Source organism: Bombina bombina, chromosome 7, assembly GCF_027579735.1.
Source record: "Bombina bombina isolate aBomBom1 chromosome 7, aBomBom1.pri, whole genome shotgun sequence".
NCBI lineage: Eukaryota > Metazoa > Chordata > Amphibia > Anura > Bombinatoridae > Bombina > Bombina bombina.
This window is the reverse complement of record NC_069505.1, coordinates 437,798,533-437,819,138: the sequence shown is the minus strand read 5'-3', so window position 1 is coordinate 437,819,138 and position 20,606 is coordinate 437,798,533. Positions and strand designations below refer to the sequence as shown.

General features: G+C 37.4%; 1 protein-coding gene across 4 annotated transcripts in view; it reads left to right on the top strand.

Annotated features, from left to right (window-relative positions):
• The first annotated feature begins 9,209 nt into the window (after positions 1-9,209).
• Positions 9,210-20,606, top strand: part of FAM234B (family with sequence similarity 234 member B) — a 252,840-nt gene continuing 241,443 nt past the window's right edge. For 3 of the 4 annotated variants that reach the window (XM_053721347.1, XM_053721346.1, XM_053721348.1), the window contains exon 1: positions 17,581-17,699. In XM_053721347.1, the coding sequence (XP_053577322.1) occupies positions 17,621-17,699 (79 nt within the window). In that variant the 5' untranslated portion in view covers positions 17,581-17,620. Of the gene's footprint in view, positions 9,252-17,580; positions 17,700-20,606 lie in introns of those variants that run through there. The other variant, XM_053721349.1, reaches the window with a different exon arrangement.

Sequence of the window (20,606 nt, the reverse complement as noted above, 5' to 3'; positions counted from 1 at the left end):
CCTAACGCACTGAAAACCCTGCCATTATGTGAACTCTAAATACCAGCGGTATTTAAAAGGTGCAGGGGAAAAAAAGCATGCGTTAGCTACGCGGGTCGTTACCGACAAAACTCTAAATCTAGGCGTAAGTTTGGACCGTTTTTACTGTGGAATTTTAAAAATATTGGGCCCCAAACGTCCCTTGAATTTCATAAATCGGCCCTTTTCAGCAAATTCACTTAAGAATAAAAAAGAAATCTCCCATTGTTCCACTAAAATTTGTGAGCTAGCTGCTCCTAAGTGTGAGCTAGCTGCTAGCTCCTAAGTGAATTTGCTGAAAAGGGCCGATTTATGAAATTCAAGGCACATTTGGGGCCCTATATTTTTAAAATTCCAAAGTAAAAAGTCTCCAAAGATATTGATACCTTAGAGGGGTGATTGTGTGAGCTAGCTGTGGTGAAATTTTAGTGGAACAATGGGAGATTTCTTTTTTATACCGAAGTGAAATTTTTGGAAAGTGACTATTTTTGCAATTTGAGGGACATTTGGGGCCCAATATTTTTAAAATTCCACAGTAAAAATAGTCCAAACTTAGTGATACCGTAGAGGGATCATTGTGTGAGCTAGCTGTGGTGAAATTTTAGTGGAACAATGGGAGATTTCTTTTTTATTCCTAAGTGAATTTGCTGAAAAGGGCCGGTTTATGAAATTCAAGGCACATTTGGGGCCCTATATTTTTAAAATTCCACAGTAAAAACTCTCCAAAATGTGTGATATCGTAGAGGGGTCATTGTGTGAGCTAGCTGTTGTGAAATTTTAGTGGAACAATGGGAGATTTCTTTTTTATTCCTAAGTGAATTTGCTGAAAAGGGCAGATTTATGAAATTCAAGGGACATTTGGGCCCAATATTTTTAAAATTCCACAGTTAAAATGGTCCAAACTCAGTGATACCGTAGAGGGGTCATTGTGTGAGCTAGTTGTGGTGAAAGTTTAGTGGAACAATGGGAGATTTCATTTTTATTCCTAAGTGAATTTGCTGAAAAGGGCCGATTTATGAAATTCAAGGGACATTTGGGGCCCAATATTTTTAAAATTCCACAGTAAAAATGGTCCAAATTTAGTGATACCTTAGAGGGGTCATTGTGTGAGCTAGCTGTGTTGAAATTTTAGTGGAACAATGGGAGATTTATTTTTTATCCCAAAGTGAAATTTTTGGAAAGTGACTATTTTTGCAATTTGACGGTTATTTGGGGCCCAATATTTTTAAAATTCCACAGTAAAAAGTCTCCAAACTTTGTGATATCATAGAGGGGTCATAGTGTGAGCTAGCTGTGGTGAAATTTTAGTGGAACAATGGGAGATTTAATTTTTATTCCTAAGTGAATTTGCTGAAAAGGGCCGATTTATGAAATTCAAGGGACATTTGGGGCCCAATATTTTTAAAATTCCACAGTAAAAATGGTACAAACTTAGTGATACCTTAGAGGGGTCATTGTGTGAGCTAGCTGTGGTGAAATTTTAATGGAACAATGGGAGATTTCTTTTTTATCCCAAAGTGAAATTTTTGGAAAGTGACTACTTTTGCAATTTGAGGGACATTTGGGGCCCAATATTTTTAAAATTCCACAGTAAAAATACCCCAAACTTAGTGATACCGTAGAGGGGTCATTGTGTGAGCTAGCTGTAGTGAAATTTTAGTGGAACAATGGGAGATTTCTTTTTTATTCCTAAGTGAATTTGCTGAAAAGGGCCGATTTATGAAATTCAAGGCACATTTGGGGCCCTATATTTTTAAAATTCCACAGTAAAAACTCTCCAAAATGCGTGATATCGTAGAGGGGTCATTGTGTGAGCTAGCTGTGGTGAAATTTTAGTGGAACAATGGGAGATTTCTTATTTTTATTCCTAAGTGAATTTGCTGAAAAGGGCCGATTTATGAAATTCAAGGGACATTTGGGGCCCAATATTTTAAAAATTCCACAGTAAAAATGGTCCAAACTTAGTGATACTGTAGAGGGGTCATTGTGTGAGCTAGCTGTGGTGAATTTTTAGTGGAACAATGGGAGATTTCTTTTTTATTCCTAAGTGAATTTGCTGAAAAGGGCCTATTTATGCAATTCGAGGGAATTATGTGTCCCAATATTTTTAAAATTCCACAGTAAAATGTCTCCAAACTTTGTGATATCGTAGAGGGGTCATTGTGTGAGCTAGCTGTGGTGAAATTTTAGTGGAACAATGGGAGATTTCTTTTTTATTCCTAAGTGAATTTGCTGAAAAGGGCCGATTTATGAAATTCAAGGGACATTTGGGGCCCAATATTTTTAAAATTCCACAGTAAAAATGGTCCAAACTTAGTGATACCGTAGAGGGGTCATTGTGTGAGCTAGCTGTGGTGAAATTTTAGTGGAACAATGGGAGATTTCTTTTTTATCCCAAAGTGAAATTTTTGGAAAGTGACTATTTTTGCAATTTGAGGGACATTTCGGGCCCAATATTTTTAAAATTCCACAGTAAAAAGTCTCCAAACTTTGTGATATCATAGAGGGGTCATAGTGTGAGCTAGCTGTGGTGAAATTTTAGTGGAACAATGGGAGATTTAATTTTTATTCCTAAGTGAATTTGCTGAAAAGGGCCGATTTATGAAATTCAAGGGACATTTGGGGCCCAATATTTTTAAAATTCCACAGTAAAAATGGTACAAACTTAGTGATACCTTAGAGGGGTCATTGTGTGAGCTAGCTGTGGTGAAATTTTAATGGAACAATGGGAGATTTCTTTTTTATCCCAAAGTGAAATTTTTGGAAAGTGACTACTTTTGCAATTTGAGGGACATTTGGGGCCCAATATTTTTAAAATTCCACAGTAAAAATACCCCAAACTTAGTGATACCGTAGAGGGGTCATTGTGTGAGCTAGCTGTAGTGAAATTTTAGTGGAACAATGGGAGATTTCTTTTTTATTCCTAAGTGAATTTGCTGAAAAGGGCCTATTTATGCAATTCGAGGGACATATGGGTCCCAATATTTTTAAAATTCCACAGTAAAAAGTCTCCAAACTTTTTGATATCATAGAGGGGTCATTTTCTGAGCTAGCTGTGGTGAAATTTTAGTGGAACAATGGGAGATTTCTTTTTTATTCCTAAGTGAATTTGCTGAAAAGGGCCGATTTATGAAATTCAAGGGACATTTGGGGCCCAATATTTTTAAAATTCCACAGTAAAAATGGTCCAATCTTAGTGATACTGTAGAGGGGTCATTGTGTGAGCTAGCTGTGGTGAAATTTTAGTGGAACAATGGGAGATTTCTTTTTTATCCCAAAGTGAAATTCTTGGAAAGTGACTATTTTTGCAATTTGAGGGACATTTGGGGCCCAATATTTTTAAAATTCCACAGTAAAAATAGTCCAAACTTAGTGATACCATAAAGGGGTCATTGTGTGAGCTAGCTGTGGTGAAATTTTAGTGGAACAATGGGAGATTTCTTTTTTATCCCAAAATGAAATTTTTGGAAAGTGACTATTTTTGCAATTTGAGGGACATTTGGGGCCCAATATTTTTAAAATTCCACAGTAAAAATAGTCCAAACTTAGTGATAACGTAAAGGGGTCATTGTGTGAGCTAGCTGTCGTGAAATTTTAGTGGAACAATGGGAGATTTCTATTTTATTCCTAAGTGAATTTGCTGAAAAGGGCCGATTTATGAAATTCAATGCACATTTGGGGCCCTATATTTTTAAAATTCCACAGTAAAAACTCTCCAAAATGTGTGATATCGTAGAGGAGTCATTGTGTGAGCTAGCTGTGGTGAAACTTTAGTGGAACAATGGGAGATTTCTTTTTTATTCCTAAGTGAATTTGCTGAAAAGGGCCGATTTATGAAATTCAAGGGACATTTGGGGCCCAATATTTTTAAAATTCCACAGTGAAAATGGTCCAAACTTAGTGATACCGTAGAGGGGTCATTGTGTGAGCTAGCTGTGGTGAAATTTTAGTGGAACAATGGGAGATATTTTTTTTTATCCCAAAGTGAAATGTTTTGAAAATGACTATTTTTGCAATTTGAGGGACATTTGGGGCCCAATATTTTTAAAATTCCACAGTAAAAATAGTCCAAACTTAGTGATACCGTAGAGGGGTCATTGTGTGAGCTAGCTGTGGTGAAATTTTAGTGGAACAATGGGAGATTTCTTTTTTATCCCAATGTGAAATTTTTGGAAAGTGACTATTTTTGCAATTTGAGGGACATTTGGGGCCCAATATTTTTAAAATTCCATAGTAAAAATAGTCCAAACTTAGTGATACCGTAGAGGGTTCATTGTGTGAGCTTGCTGTGGTGAAATTTTAGTGGAACAATGGGAGATTTCTTTTTTATTCCTAAGTGAATTTGCTGAAAAGGGCCGATTTATGAAATTCAATGGACATTTGGGGCCCTATATTTTTAAAATTCCATGGTAAAAATTGTCCAAACTTAGTGATATCATAGAGGGGTCATTGTGTGAGCTAGCTGTCGTGAAATTGTAGTGGAACAATGGGAGATTTCTTTTTTATTCCTAAGTTAATATGCTGAAAAGGGCCTATTTATGCAATTCGAGGGACATATGGGGCCCAATATTTTTAAAATTCCACAGTAAAAAGTCTCCAAACTTTGTGATATCGTAGAGGGTCATTGTGTGAGCTAGCTGTGGTGAAATTTTAGTGGAACAATAAGAGATTTCTTTTTTATTCCTAAGTGAATTTGCTGAAAAGGGCCGATTTATGAAATTCAAGGGACATTTGGGGCCCAATATTTTTAAAATTCCACAGTAAAAATGGTCCAAACTTAATGATACCGTAGAGGGGTCATTGTGTGAGCTAGCTGTGGTGAAATTTTAGTGGAACAATGGGAGATTTATTTTTCATTCCTAAGTGAATTTGCTGAAAAGGGCCTATTTATGCAATTCGAGGGACATATGGGTCCCAATATTTTTAAAATTCCACAGTAAAAAGTCTCCAAACTTTTTGATATCATAGAGGGGTCATTGTGTGAGCTAGCTGTGGTGAAATTTTAGTGGAACAATGGGAGATTTCTTTTTTATTCCTAAGTGAATTTGCTGAAAAGGGCCGATTTATGATATTCAAGGGACATTTGGGGCCCCATATTTTTAAAATTCCACAGTAAAAATGGTCCAATCTTAGTGATACTGTAGATGGGTCATTGTGTGAGCTAGCTGTGGTGAAATTTTAGTGGAACAATGGGAGATTTCTTTTTTATCCCAAAGTGAAATTTTTGGAAAGTGACTATTTTTGCAATTTGAGGGACATTTGGGGCCCAATATTTTTAAAATTCCACAGTAAAAATAGTCCAAACTTAGTGATACCATAAAGGGGTCATTGTGTGAGCTAGCTGTGGTGAAATTTTAGTGGAACTGAAAAGGGCCGATTTATGAAATTCAATGCACATTTGGGGCCCTATATTTTTAAAATTCCACAGTAAAAAGTCTCCAAAATGTGTGATATCGTAGAGGAGTCATTGTGTGAGCTAGCTGTGGTGAAATTTTAGTGGAACAATGGGAGATTTCTTTTTTATCCCAAAGTGAAATTCTTGGAAAGTGACTATTTTTGCAATTTGAGGGACATTTGGGGCCCAATATTTTTAAAATTCCACAGTAAAAATAGTCCAAACTTAGTGATACCATAAAGGGGTCATTGTGTGAGCTAGCTGTGGTGAAATTTTAGTGGAACAATGGGAGATTTCTTTTTTATCCCAAAATGAAATTTTTGGAAAGTGACTATTTTTGCAATTTGAGGGACATTTGGGGCCCAATATTTTTAAAATTCCACAGTAAAAATAGTCCAAACTTAGTGATAACGTAAAGGGGTCATTGTGTGAGCTAGCTGTGGTGAAATTTTAGTGGAACTGAAAAGGGCCGATTTATGAAATTCAATGCACATTTGGGGCCCTATATTTTTAAAATTCCACAGTAAAAAGTCTCCAAAATGTGTGATATCGTAGAGGAGTCATTGTGTGAGCTAGCTGTGGTGAAACTTTAGTGGAACAATGGGAGATTTCTTTTTTATTCCTAAGTGAATTTGCTGAAAAGGGCCGATTTATGAAATTCAAGGGACATTTGGGGCCCAATATTTTTTAAATTCCACAGTAAAAATGGTCCAAACTTAGTGATACCGTAGAGGGGTCATTGTGTGAGCTAGCTGTGGTGAAATTTTAGTGGAACAATGGGAGATTTATTTTTTATCCCAAAGTGAAATGTTTTGAAAGTGACTATTTTTGCAATTTGAGGGACATTTGGGGCCCAATATTTTTAAAATTCCACAGTAAAAATAGTCCAAACTTAGTGATACTGTAGAGGGCTCATTGTGTGAGCTAGCTGTTGTGAAATTTTAGTGGAACAATGGGAGATTTCGTTTTTATCCCAATGTGAAATTTTTGGAAAGTGACTATTTTTGCAATTTGAGGGACATTTGGGGCCCAATATTTTTAAAATTCCACAGTAAAAATAGTCCAAACTTAGTGATACCGTAGAGGGTTCATTGTGTGAGCTAGCTGTCATGAAATTTTAGTGGAACAATGGGAGATTTCTTTTTTATTCCTAAGTGAATTTGCTGAAAAGGGCCGATTTATGAAATTCAAGGGACATTTGGGGCCCTATATTTTTAAAATTCCACAGTAAAAATGGTCCAAACTTAGTGATACCATAGAGGGGACATTGTGTGAGCTAGCTGTGGTGAAATTTTAGTGGAACAATGGGAGATTTCTTTTTTATTCCTAAGTGAATTTGCTGAAAAGGGCCGATTTATGAAATTCAATGGACATTTGGGGCCCTATATTTTTAAAATTCCATGGTAAAAAGTCTCCAAACTTTGTGATGTCGTAGAGGGTCATTGTGTGAGCTAGCTGTGGTGAAATTTTAGTGGAACAATGGGAGATTTCTTTTTTATTCCTAAGTGAATTTGCTGAAAGGGGCCGATTTATGAAATTCAAGGGACATTTGGGGCCCAATATTTTTAAAATTCCACAGTAAAAATGGTCCAAACTTAGTGATACCATAGAGGGGTCATTGTGTGAGCTAGCTGTGGTGAAATTTTAGTGGAACAATGGGAGATTTCTTTTTTATTCCTAAGTGAATTTGCTGAAAAGGGCCTATTTATGCAATTCGAGGGACATATGGGTCCCAATATTTTTAAAATTCCACAGTAAAAAGTCTCCAAACTTTGTGATACCGTAGAGGGGTCATTGTGTGAGCTAGCTGTGGTGAAATTTTAGTGGAACAATGGGAGATTTCTTTTTTATTCCTAAGTGAATTTGCTGAATAGGGCCAATTTATGCAATTTGAGGGACATTTGGGGCCCAATATTTTTAAAATTCCACAGTAAAAAGTCTCCAAACTTTGTGATATCGTAGAGGGGTCATTGTGTGAGCTAGCTGTGGTGAAATTTTAGTGGAACAATGGGAGATTTCTTTTTTATTCCTAAGTGAATTTGCTGAAAAGGGCCGATTTATGAAATTCAAGGGACATTTGGGGCCCAATATTTTTAAAATTCCACAGTAAAAATGGTCCAAACTTAGTGATACCGTAGAGGGGTCATTGTGTGAGCTAGCTGTGGTGAAATTTTAGTGGAACAATGGGAGATTTCTTTTTTATTCCTAAGTGAATTTGCTGAAAAGGGCCTATTTATGCAATTCGAGGGACATTTGGGGCCCAATATTTTTAAAATTCCACAGTAAAAACTCTCCAAAATTTATGATATCGTAGAGGGGTCATTGTGTGAGCTAGCTGTGGTGAAAATGTAGTGGCACAATGGGAGATTTAGCTTTTATCCCTAAGTGAAATTGCTTGAAAGTGATGATTTTTGCAATTTTAGGGAAGTTTGGGGCCCTATATTTTTAAAATTGGAACAATGGGAGATTTCTTTTTTATTCCTAAGTGAATTTGCTGAAAAGGGCCAATTTATGCAATTCGAGCGACATTTGGGGCCCAATATTTTTAAAATTCCACAGTAAAAACTCTCCAAAATTTATGATATCGTAGAGGGGTCATTGTGTGAGCTAGCTGTGGTGAAAATGTAGTGGCACAATGGGAGATTTAGCTTTTATCCCTAAGTGAAATTGCTTGAAAGTGATGATTTTTGCAATTTTAGGGAAGTTTGGGGCCCTATATTTTTAAAATTCCACACTAAAAAGTTTCCATACTTTGTGATATCTTAGTGGGGTCATTGTTTGAACTAGCTGTGGTGAAAATGTAGTGGCACAATGGGGAATTTTGTTTTTAACGCTTAGAGAAATGCTGGAATATGACTTTTTTTTACATTTGAGTGACATTTATAACAAAAATGCTTGTGGTATTCATTAAAACATTTCTTATTAGCATATATGTATGGTACAGCCTTTAATAGTCTTAAGAAAGTACTAACAAATAAGTGTCTGATAGCTTGACTACTGTTTTAAACCTGTCTGATAGCTCCAAAACAGTGTCTGATAGCTTGACTTGGATTTTTAAACTGTCTGATAGCTTGACTCCAGTACCTCAGTGACACTTAAACCTGTGTGTGATATCCCTGACCTTAGTGACACTTAAACCTAATGTATGTTATACCCCTGACCTCAGTGACACTTAAACCTAATGTATGTGATACCCCTGACCTAAGTGACACTTACACCTAACGTGTGTGATACCCCTGATCTCAGTGACACTTAAACCTAATGTATGTGATACCCCTGACCTAAGTGACACTTACACCTAACGTGTGTGATACCCCTGATCTCAGTGACAGCTGCTTAGCGAGAGAATTGACCAATATGGTTTCAAATGTAAGTGAGCAGGCGTACGGCAAAAAAACTACAACAAATATTTATATATATATATGTATCTTTTGCACCGGTGAGTGCTTTTTATTCTTTGGATACGAGCATTTATTTTAAAAGCACCCCAGTGTTGCGCTAGTGTTTGCTTACAAGAGATGTGTGGGCGAAGTTCCGGGAATTGCCGATTCCTGATTTTGATAGATCACCAGTTTCGACACAACCCCGGGCATGATATACATTACAAACAAAAGTTACTGAGTGCTATATCAACTTGAATATATAATAGCGGCGATTCGCATGCGCACTATGTGGTTTGTCGTCCCCCAGCATTCAGAGCGTAAAGCTTTGCACGTACGCACTGTCGCAGCATGATAAACCTGTAAATGACTACAGTTCCCAGCAGTCTCCGTCTGTGCATGCGTAGTCTGATTGGTTAGAATGGCTACGGTGCTGTCCAGGGCGCTGAAGCTGCCGGGTAGGTACCTAATAACGGGACCAGCAGATGTCCTCTGCCTTTCCCATAATAACTCTATCGTATACATATTGTATCTATCCTATAATACCTGTATATAATACCTACTGTACCTATCCCATAATAACTACTGTATACCTATTGTATCTATCCTATAATCACTGTATATAATACCTACTGTACCTATAATACCTACTGCACCTATAATAACATAGTTGCCAACAGTCCCTGATTTCCAGGGACAGTCCCTAGATTTTGTTGTATGTCCCTGGATTTTTTTTGTCCCTGGAAATGTCCCTGAAAATCTCTTTTGCACAACATTTGTTGTTTGTATATATCAGTGATGTGCAGTCACTAGAGGCAGGTGAGGCAGTGCTTCACCTTTCATATGGGCAAAAATATATATTTTTTTATTGGCTTTAAAAAAAAAAATTGTAATTTTTTTTCCCCAGCATTTTTTTTTCACAGCTAGATGTTGTGCAATGGAGAGGCACAAGCAGGTCTGCCCACCATTACACAACATGCTGCGCCATCTACTGGATGACAGTGGTTAAGATCATTGCATGGCCCATGAGTGCTTTATTTGAGGCAGTCCTATTAGGGCTGAACCAATCCAGCGAGAGGCATTAGTAAGTGGAACATAGGGTTGGGGCTGGATGTTAAATCATATAAAACAAAACAAAAACGGAAAAAAACTACTTTCATATATTTTGTTGCTGTCCTGTGAACCTGCTAACTTTGCTAAAGTGAAAAAGAGAGTTCTGTTCTTCCCCTCTAAGTGCAGTGGAATGTGCCACTGTCACTTCCTGGATCCTTACAGAGCAGGAAGAGAGAGGCACAGAGAGCAATGTTTCTGTTCAGCCACATCTTATTGAAGTAAGATTTTACTGTAAGGGATTCTGTTAGTGAAAATGATAATTTAATGAATGTGGTTTAGTGTTTTTTACTCTTTTACAGCAGGGTAGTTTTTGTATTTTGTTTACTCAAACTTTACACCCACTAACTTAGCAGCTTGCCTCTGTACTTCACACTAAATTATAGACTAATTTTCTGAACTCTCTGTAGCTCTGCTGTTTTATTACTTTAAAATGCAGTGGTCCCCCCCTTGTGTGTGTGTGTGTGTGTGTGTGTGTGTCTCTCTCTCTATCCATCTCTCTCCTTATGTGTTGTTCTCCCCCATGGTCTCTTTCTCTCTCTATGTCTCTCTTCCTCCCCCTGTGACTCTCATCCCTTATGTAATGAAAGAATCTATAAGCATAATTTGCAGCATTAAAGTAAAAAGTATGTTTTAAACATATTTTAATGGGCATGGATTTCTAGATCTCATAATCAGAGCAAGCATTGTGTTATCTGGCAAGAGTTTCTGTTACAATCCTTTTAGACTAAAATCAGATGTTTACTAAGTTGACCAGTTTTCCAAGACACCATTTAAAGGGACATGAAACCCATATGAAACCCATATACAAATTTAAATAACTTTCCAATTTACATCTAATATCTAATTTTCTTCATTCTTTTGATGTCCTTTGTTGAAAATCATATCTAAATATGCTCAGTAGCTGCTGATTGGTGGCTGCACATAGATACCTCATGTGATTGGCTCACCCATGTGCATTGCTATTCCTTCAACAAAGGATATCTAAAGAATGAAGGCGTATCCTAGCCACTGCCTCACCAACCTCTGACGTCACTGCACGTCACTGGTATATATATATATATATATATATATATATATATATATATATATATATATATATATACACACACACATACATATATACAGATAGATGATAAATAGATATAGTGTATTATTTAAATATAATTCATGATCTATGTAATTCGTATCTATTATTGAATGGGTTCACATATTACTTGTCTTTCTAATTTTGATGCTGTGTTGTAAAAATAACCATATGCCCAGAATGTGTTCCAGAGACTGGGTAGGTGTAAGAGCTTGGTGCTGTAATCTGTATAATAAACTATGGATAAGTCTAAATTATACTATTACTTTCAAATGGGTGTGTTTTGATTGCAGAACTGAGTGGGCGGAGCAGTTGAACAGTAGGTCGTCAATACTCCAGTAACCCGCTTGCTTGCTCTGCTGCAAAGTGTCCCTGGATTTTTTTTTTAAATGTTGGCAACTATGTAATAACTGTATATAATACCTACTGTACCTACCCTATAATAGCTGTATATAATACCTACTGTATCTATCCCATAATAACTGTATATAATACCTACTGTACCTATAATAACTGTATATAATACCTGCTGTATCTATAATACCTGTCTATAATAGCTACTGTATCTATAATAACTGTATATAATACCTACTGTACCTATAATACCTGTATATACCTACTGTATATATAATAACTGTATATAATACCTACTGTACCTACCCTATAATAACTGTATATAATACCTACTGTATCTATAATAACTGTATATAATACCTACTGTACCTACCCTATAATAACTGTATATAATACCTACTGTACCTATAATAACTGTATATAATACCTACTGTACCTACCCTATAATAACTGTATATAATACCTGCTGTATCTATAATACCTGTATATAATACCTACTGTACCTATAATAACTGTATATAAAACCTGCTGTATCTATAACTGTATATACCTACTGTACCTATAATAACTGTATATAATACCTACTCTACCTATAATAACTGTATATGCCTACTATATATATATATATATATATATATATATATAAAACTGTATATAATACCTACTGTACCTACCCTATAATAACTGTATATAATACCTGCTGTATCTATAATACTGTATATAATACCTACTGTACCTATAACTGTATATAATTCCTACTGTATATATAATAACTGTATATAATACCTATTGTACCTACCCTATAATAAATGTATATAATACCTGCTGTATCTATAATAACTGTATATAATACCTACTGTACCTATAATAACTGTATATAATACCTGCTGTATCTATAATAACTGTATATACCTACTGTACCTATAATAACTGTATATACCTACTGTATATATAATAACTGTATATAATACCTTCTGTACCTACCCTATAATAACTGTATATAATACCTACTGTATCTATAATAACTGTATATACCTACTGTACCTACCCTATAATAGCTGTATATAATACCTACTGTACCTACCCTATAACTGTATATAATACCTACTGTATCTATAATAACTGTATATAATACCTACTGTGCCTACCCTATAATAGCTGTATATAATACCTACTGTATCTATCCCATAATAACTGTATATAATACCTACTGTACCTATAATAACTATATATAATACCTACTGTATCTATCCCATAATAACTGTAATACTTACTGTACCTATAATAGCTGTATATAATACCTACTGTACCTACCCTATAATAGCTGTATATACCTACTGTATCTATCCCATAATAACTGTATATAATACCTACTGTATCTATCCCTTATTAATTGTATATAATACCTACTGTACCTATCCCATAATAACTGTATATAATACCTACTGTACCTATAATAACTGTATATAATACCTACTGTACCTACCCTATAATAACTGTATATAATACCTACTGTACCTATAATAACTGTATATAATACCTACTGCATCTATAATAACTGTATATAAGACCTACTATACTTATAACTGTATATAATACTGTACCTACCATATAATAACTGTATATAATACCTACTGTACCTATAATAACTGTATATAATACCTACTGTATCTATAATAGCTGTGTATAATACCTACTGTACCTACCCTATAATAACTGTATATAATGCCTTCTGTATCTATAATAACTGTATATAATACCTACTGTACCTACCCTATAACTGTATATAATACCTACTGTATCTATAATAACTGTATATAATACCTACTGTATCTATAACTATATATAATACCTACTGTACCTACCCTATAATAGCTCTATATAATACCTACTGTACCTACCCTATAATAACTGTATATAATATCTACTGTACCTACCCTATAATAGCTGTATATAATTCCTACTGTACCTACCCTATAATAGCTGTATGTAATACCTACTGTACCTACCCTATAATAACTGTATATAATATCTACTGTACCTACCCTATAATAGCTGTATATAATTCCTACTGTACCTACCCTATAATAGCTGTATGTAATACCTACTGTACCTACCCTATAATAGCTCTATATAATACCTACTGTACCTACTCTATAATAACTGTATATAATATCTACTGTACCTACCCTATAATAGCTGTATATAATTCCTACTGTACCTACCCTATAACAGCTGTATGTAATACCTACTGTACCTACCCTATAATAGCTGTATATACCTACTGTACCTATAATAACTGTATATAATACCTGCTGTATCTATAATAACTGTAAATAACTACTGTACCTACCCTATAATAGCTGTATATAATACCTACTGTACCTATAATAACTGTATATAATACCTAATGTTTCTATAATAACTATATATAATACCTACTGTAGCTATAATAACTGTATATAATACCTACTGTACCTGTCCCATAATAACTGTATATAATACCTACTGTACCTATAATAACTGTATATAATACCTACTGTATCTATAATAACTGTATATAATACCTACTGTACCTATCCCATAATAACTGTACTTCATACTCATGTGATAATACATAAATAGCCTTGTGCACCCCCATTGCACACACTGTAACTATTCTGTTAGTAGTATACTACTTACCTCTGCAGAGGATATGGTAGTGAATGAGTCCTATGTCTGGCAGGGTTACATACTGTTAGTACACTAGTTACCTCTGCTGAGGATATGGTAGTGAAAGAGTCCTCTCTCTGGCAGGGTTACATACTGTTAGTATACTAGTTACCTCTGCAGAGGATATGGTAGTGAATGAGTTCTCTGCCTGGCAGGGTTACATACTGTTAGTACACTAGTTACCTCTGCAGAGGATATGGTAGTGAATGAGTTCTCTGTCTGGCAGGGTTACATATTGTTAGTACACTAGTTACCTCTGCAGAGGATATGGTAGTGAATGAGTTCTCTGTCTGGCAGGGTTACATACTGTTAGTATACTAGTTACCTCTGCAGAGGATATGGTAGTGAATGAGTCCTCTGTCTGGCAGGGTTACATACTGTTAGTACACTAGTTACCTCTGCAGAGGATATGGTAGTGAATGAGTCCTCTGTCTGGCAGGGTTACATACTGTTAGTATACTAGTTACCTCTGAAGAGGATATAGTAGTGAATGAGTCCTCTGTCTGGCAGGGTTACATACTGTTAGTACACTAGTTACCTCTGCAGAGGATATGGTAGTGAATGAGTCCTCTGTCTGGCAGGGTTACATACTGTTAGTACACTAGTTACCTCTGCAGAGGATATGGTAGTGAATGAGTCCTCTGTCTGGCAGGGTTACATACTGTTAGTACACTAGTTACCTCTGCAGAGGATATGGTAGTGAATGAGTCCTCTGTCTGGCAGGGTTACATACTGTTAGTACACTAGTTACCTCTGCAGGTGATATGGTAGTGAATGAGTCCTCTGTCTGGCAGAGTTACATACTGTTAGTACACTAGTTACCTCTGCAGAGGATATGGTAGTGAATGAGTCCTCTGTCTGGCAGGGTTACATACTGTTAGTACACTAGTTACCTCTGCAGAGGATATGGTAGTGAATGAGTCCTCTGTCTGGCAGGGTTACATACTGTTAGTACACTAGTTACCTCTGCAGGTGATATGGTAGTGAATGAGTCCTCTGTCTGGCAGAGTTACATACTGTTAGTACACTAGTTACCTCTGCAGAGGATATGGTAGTGAATGAGTCCTCTGTCTGGCAGGGTTACATACTGTTAGTATACTAGTTACCTCTGCAGAGGATATGGTAGTGAATGAGTTCTCTGTCTGGCAGGGTTACATACTGTTAGTACACTAGTTACCTCTGCAGGGGATATGGTAGTGAATGAGTTCTCTGTCTGGCAGGGTTACATACTGTTAGTATACTAGTTACCTCTGCAGGGGATATGGTAGTGAATGAGTCCTCTGTCTGGCAGGGTTACATACTGTTAGTATACTAGTTACCTCTGCAGGGGATATGGTAGTGAATGAGTTCTCTGTCTGGCAGGGTTACATACTGTTAGTACACTAGTTACCTCTGCAGGGGATATGGTAGTGAATGAGTTCTCTGTCTGGCAGGGTTACATACTGTTAGTATACTAGTTACCTCTGCAGGGGATATGGTAGTGAATGAGTCCTCTGTCTGGCAGGGTTACATACTGTTAGTATACTAGTTACCTCTGTAGGGGATATGGTAGTGAATGAGTTCTCTGTCTGGCAGGGTTACATACTGTTAGTACACTAGTTACCTCTGCAGGGGATATGGTAGTGAATGAGTCCTCTGTCTGGCAGGGTTACATACTGTTAGTATACTAGTTACCTCTGCAGGGGATATGGTAGTGAATGAGTTCTCTGTCTGGCAGGGTTACATACTGTTAGTATACTAGTTACCTCTGCAGGGGATATGGTAGTGAATGAGTTCTCTGTCTGGCAGGGTTACATACTGTTAGTATACTAGTTACCTCTGCAGGTGATATGGTAGTGAATGAGTCCTCTGTCTGGCAGAGTTACATACTGTTAGTACACTAGTTACCTCTGCAGGTGATATGGTAGTGAATGAGTCCTCTGTCTGGTAGGGTTACATACTGTTAGTATACTAGTTACCTCTGCAGAGGATATGGTAGTGAATGAGTCCTCTGTCTGGCAGGTTTACATGCTGTTAGTACACTAGTTACCCCTGCAGAGGATATGGTAGTGAAAGAGTCCTCTCTCTGGCAGGGTTACATACTGTTGGTATACTAGTTACCTCTGCAGGTTATATGGTAGTGAATGAGTCCTCTGTCTGGCAGGGTTACATACTGTTAGTATACTAGTTACCTCTGCAGGGGATATGGTAGTGAATGAGTCCTCGGTCTGGCAGGGTTACATACTGTTAGTATACTAGTTACCTCTGCAGGCGATATGTTAGTAAATGAGTCCTCTGTCTGGAAGGGTTACATACCGTTAGTACACTAGTTACCTCTGCAGGGGATATGGTAGTGAATGAGTTCTCTGTCTGGCAGGGTTACATACTGTTAGTATACTAGTTACCTCTGCAGGTGATATGGTAGTGAATGAGTCCTCTGTCTGGCAGAGTTACATACTGTTAGTACACTAGTTACCTCTGCAGGTGATATGGTAGTGAATGAGTCCTCTGTCTGGTAGGGTTACATACTGTTAGTATACTAGTTACCTCTGCAGAGGATATGGTAGTGAATGAGTCCTCTGTCTGGCAGGTTTACATGCTGTTAGTACACTAGTTACCCCTGCAGAGGATATGGTAGTGAAAGAGTCCTCTCTCTGGCAGGGTTACATACTGTTGGTATACTAGTTACCTCTGCAGGTTATATGGTAGTGAATGAGTCCTCTGTCTGGCAGGGTTACATACTGTTAGTATACTAGTTACCTCTGCAGGGGATATGGTAGTGAATGAGTCCTCGGTCTGGCAGGGTTACATACTGTTATTATACTAGTTACCTCTGCAGGCGATATGTTAGTAAATGAGTCCTCTGTCTGGAAGGGTTACATACCGTTAGTACACTAGTTACCTCTGCAGGTGATATGGTAGTAAATGAGTCCTCTGTCTGGCAGGGTTACATACTGTTAGTATACTAGTTACCTCTGCAGAGGATATGGTAGTGAATGAGTTCTCTGTCTGGCAGGGTTACATACTGTTAGTATACTAGTTACCTCTGCAGGTGATATGGTAGTGAATGAGTCCTCTGTCTGGCAGGGTTACATACTGTTAGTACACTAGTTACCTCTGCAGGTGATATGGTAGTGAATGAGTTCTCTATCTGGCAGGGTTACATACTGTTAGTATACTAGTTACCTCTGCAGGTGATATGGTAGTGAATGAGTCCTCTGTCTGGCAGGGTTACATGCTGTTAGTACACTAGTTACCTCTGCAGGTGATATGGCACTGAATGAGTCCTCTGTCTGGCTGGGTTACATACTGTTAGTGCACTAGTTACCTCTGCAGAGGATATGGTAGTGAATGAGTCCTCTGTCCGGTAGTTTTACATGCTGTTATACACTAGTTACCTCTGCTGTCTTGCAGTGAAGGGGTTATAGATTTGGCACTGCCTCAGGTTCTCCCATATGATGTTTTGAGCTGAGCTGTGTGATCGCAGCTCCTGTCGCAGGTAGAACCAGTTTGGTGAGTGGGCTGTGCTGGGGGCAGAGCTGTGTATGTCTTAGTTGTGCTCCAGTCACACTCTGTCACCTCACCATGTACAGGCACAAGAGAGCCTGGTATCTCAGGGGCCCTCACAGGGCATGGGGCCCCCGCTTTTGGTTTCAGTGTGATGGTAAGTTATACAGTGCAGATGGTATGAGCAGTTACTGGATATATTACTGCAGCACAGCTGGCACCTGGGGATCGGTTACAGTAGGGGGGTGGGGATATTAGTAGTTGTGGCTTTAGCTAATCACAGGCAGAACAGTCTCTTATCTTATCCTATGCAGGGTGTTGTAGCGGCGATGATCTATTTAGTAACTTGTCACAGCACAAAGTGTGCAAGAGCTGTTGCTAAACACATGCTATATGACACCCGGTTAGACGTATAGATTATGTGCTGTTACTTCTGATAGTAAAACGTGCTGTGTATATCTGACACCCTGTGAGATGTATAAATTATGTGCTGTTACTATTAATAGTAAAACATGCTGCGTATATCTGACACCCTGTGAGATGTATAGATTATGTGCTGTTACTTCTGATAGTAAAACGTGCTGTGTATATCTGACACCCTGTGAGACATATAGATTATGTGCTGTTACTACTGATAGTAAAACGTGCTGTGTATATCTGACACCCTGTGAGACGTATAGATTATGTGCTGCTACTTCTGATAGTAAAATGTGCTGTGTATATCCGACACCCTGTCAGACGTATAGATTATGTGCTGTTACTACGGATAGTAAAACGTGCTGCGTATATCTGACACCCTGTGAGACGTATAGATTATGTGCTTTTACTACTGATAGTAAAACGTGCTGTGTATATCTGACACCCTGTGAGATGTATAAATTATGTGCTGTTACTATTAATAGTAAAACATGCTGCGTATATCTGACACCCTGTGAGATGTATAGATTATGTGCTGTTACTTCTGATAGTAAAACGTGCTGTGTATATCTGACACCCTGTGAGACATATAGATTATGTGCTGTTACTACTGATAGTAAAACGTGCTGTGTATATCTGACACCCTGTGAGACGTATAGATTATGTGCTGCTACTTCTGATAGTAAAATGTGCTGTGTATATCCGACACCCTGTGAGATGTATAGATTATGTGCTGTTACTTCTGATAGTAAAACGTGCTGCGTATATCTGACACCCTGTGAGACGTATAGATTATGTGCTTTTACTACTGATAGTAAAAAGTGCTGCATATATCTGACACCCTGTGAGATGTATAAATTATGTGCTGTTACTATTGATAGTAAAACGTGCTGCGTATATCTGACACCCTGTCAGACGTATAGATTATGTGCTGTTACTACGGATAGTAAAACGTGCTGCGTATATCTGACACCCTGTGAGATGTATAAATTATGTGCTGTTACTATTGATAGTAAAACGTGCTGCGTATATCTGACACCCTGTCAGACGTATAGATTATGTGCTGTTACTACGGATAGTAAAACGTGCTGCGTGTATCTGACACCCTGTGAGACGTATAGATTATGTGCTGTTACTTCTGATAGTAAAACGTGCTGCATATATCTGACACCCTGTGAGACGTATAAATTATGTGCTGTTACTACTGATAGTAAAATGTGCTGCGTATATCTGACACCCTGTGAGATGTATAGATTATGTGCTGTTACTACTGATAGTAAAACGTGCTGCGTATATCTGACACCCTGTGAGACATATAGATTATGTACTGTTACTTCTGATTGTAAAACTTGCTGCGTATATCTGACACCCTGTGAGACATATAGATAATATGCTGTTACTACTAATGGAAAAACGTGCTGCGTATATCTGACACCCTGTGAGATGTATAAATGATGTGCTTTTACTACTGATAGTAAAACGTGCTGTGTATATCTGACACCCTGTGAGACATATAGTTAATGTGCTGTTACTACTAATGGAAAAGCGTGCTGCTTATATCTGACACCCTGTAAGATGTATAAATGATGTGCTTTTACTACTGATAGTAAAACGTGCTGCGTATATCTGACACCCAGTGAGACGTATAGATTATGTGCTGTTACTTCTGATAGTAAAACATGCTGCGTATATCTGACACCCTGTGAGATGTATAGATTATGTGCTGTTACTTCTGATAGTAAAACATGCTGCATATATCTGACACCCTGTGAGATGTATAGATTATGTGCTGTTACTACTGATAGTAAAACGTGCTGCGTATATCTGACACCCAGTGAGACGTATAGATTATGTGCTGTTACTATTTATAGTAAAACGTGCTGCGTATTTCCGACACCCTGTGAGATGTATAGATTGTGTAGTGTTACTATTGATAGTAAAACGAGCTGCGTATATCCGACACCCTGTGAGACGTATAGATTATGTGCTGTTACTATTGATAGTAAAACGTGCTGCGTATATCTGACACCCTGTGAGACGTATAGATTGTGTAGTGTTACTATTGATAGTAAAACATGCTGCGTATATCTGACACCCTGTGAGATGTATAGATTATGTGGTGTTACTATTGATAGTAAAATGTGCTGCGTATATCCGACACCCTTTGAGAAGTATAGATTATGTGCTGTTACTATTGATAGTAAAACATGCTGCGTATATCTGACACCCTGTGAGATGTATAGATTGTGTGGTGTTACTATTGATAGTAAAACGTGCTGCGTATATCTGACACCCTGTGAGACATATAGATTATGTGCTGTTGCTATTGATAGTAAAACGTGCTGCGTATATCCGACACCCAGTGAGACGTATAGATTATGTGCTATTACTACAAATGGCAAAACGTGCTGCGTATATCTGACTCCCTGTGAGACGTATAGATTATGTGCCGCTACTACTGATAGTAAAACATGCTGTGTATATCTGACTCCCTGTGAGACGTATAGATTATGTGCTGTTACTACTGATAGTAAAACGTGCTGTGTATATCTGACACCCAGTGAGACATATAGATTATGTGCTGTTACTACTGATAGTAAAACATGCTGCGTATATCTGACACCCGTGAGATGTATAGATTATGTGC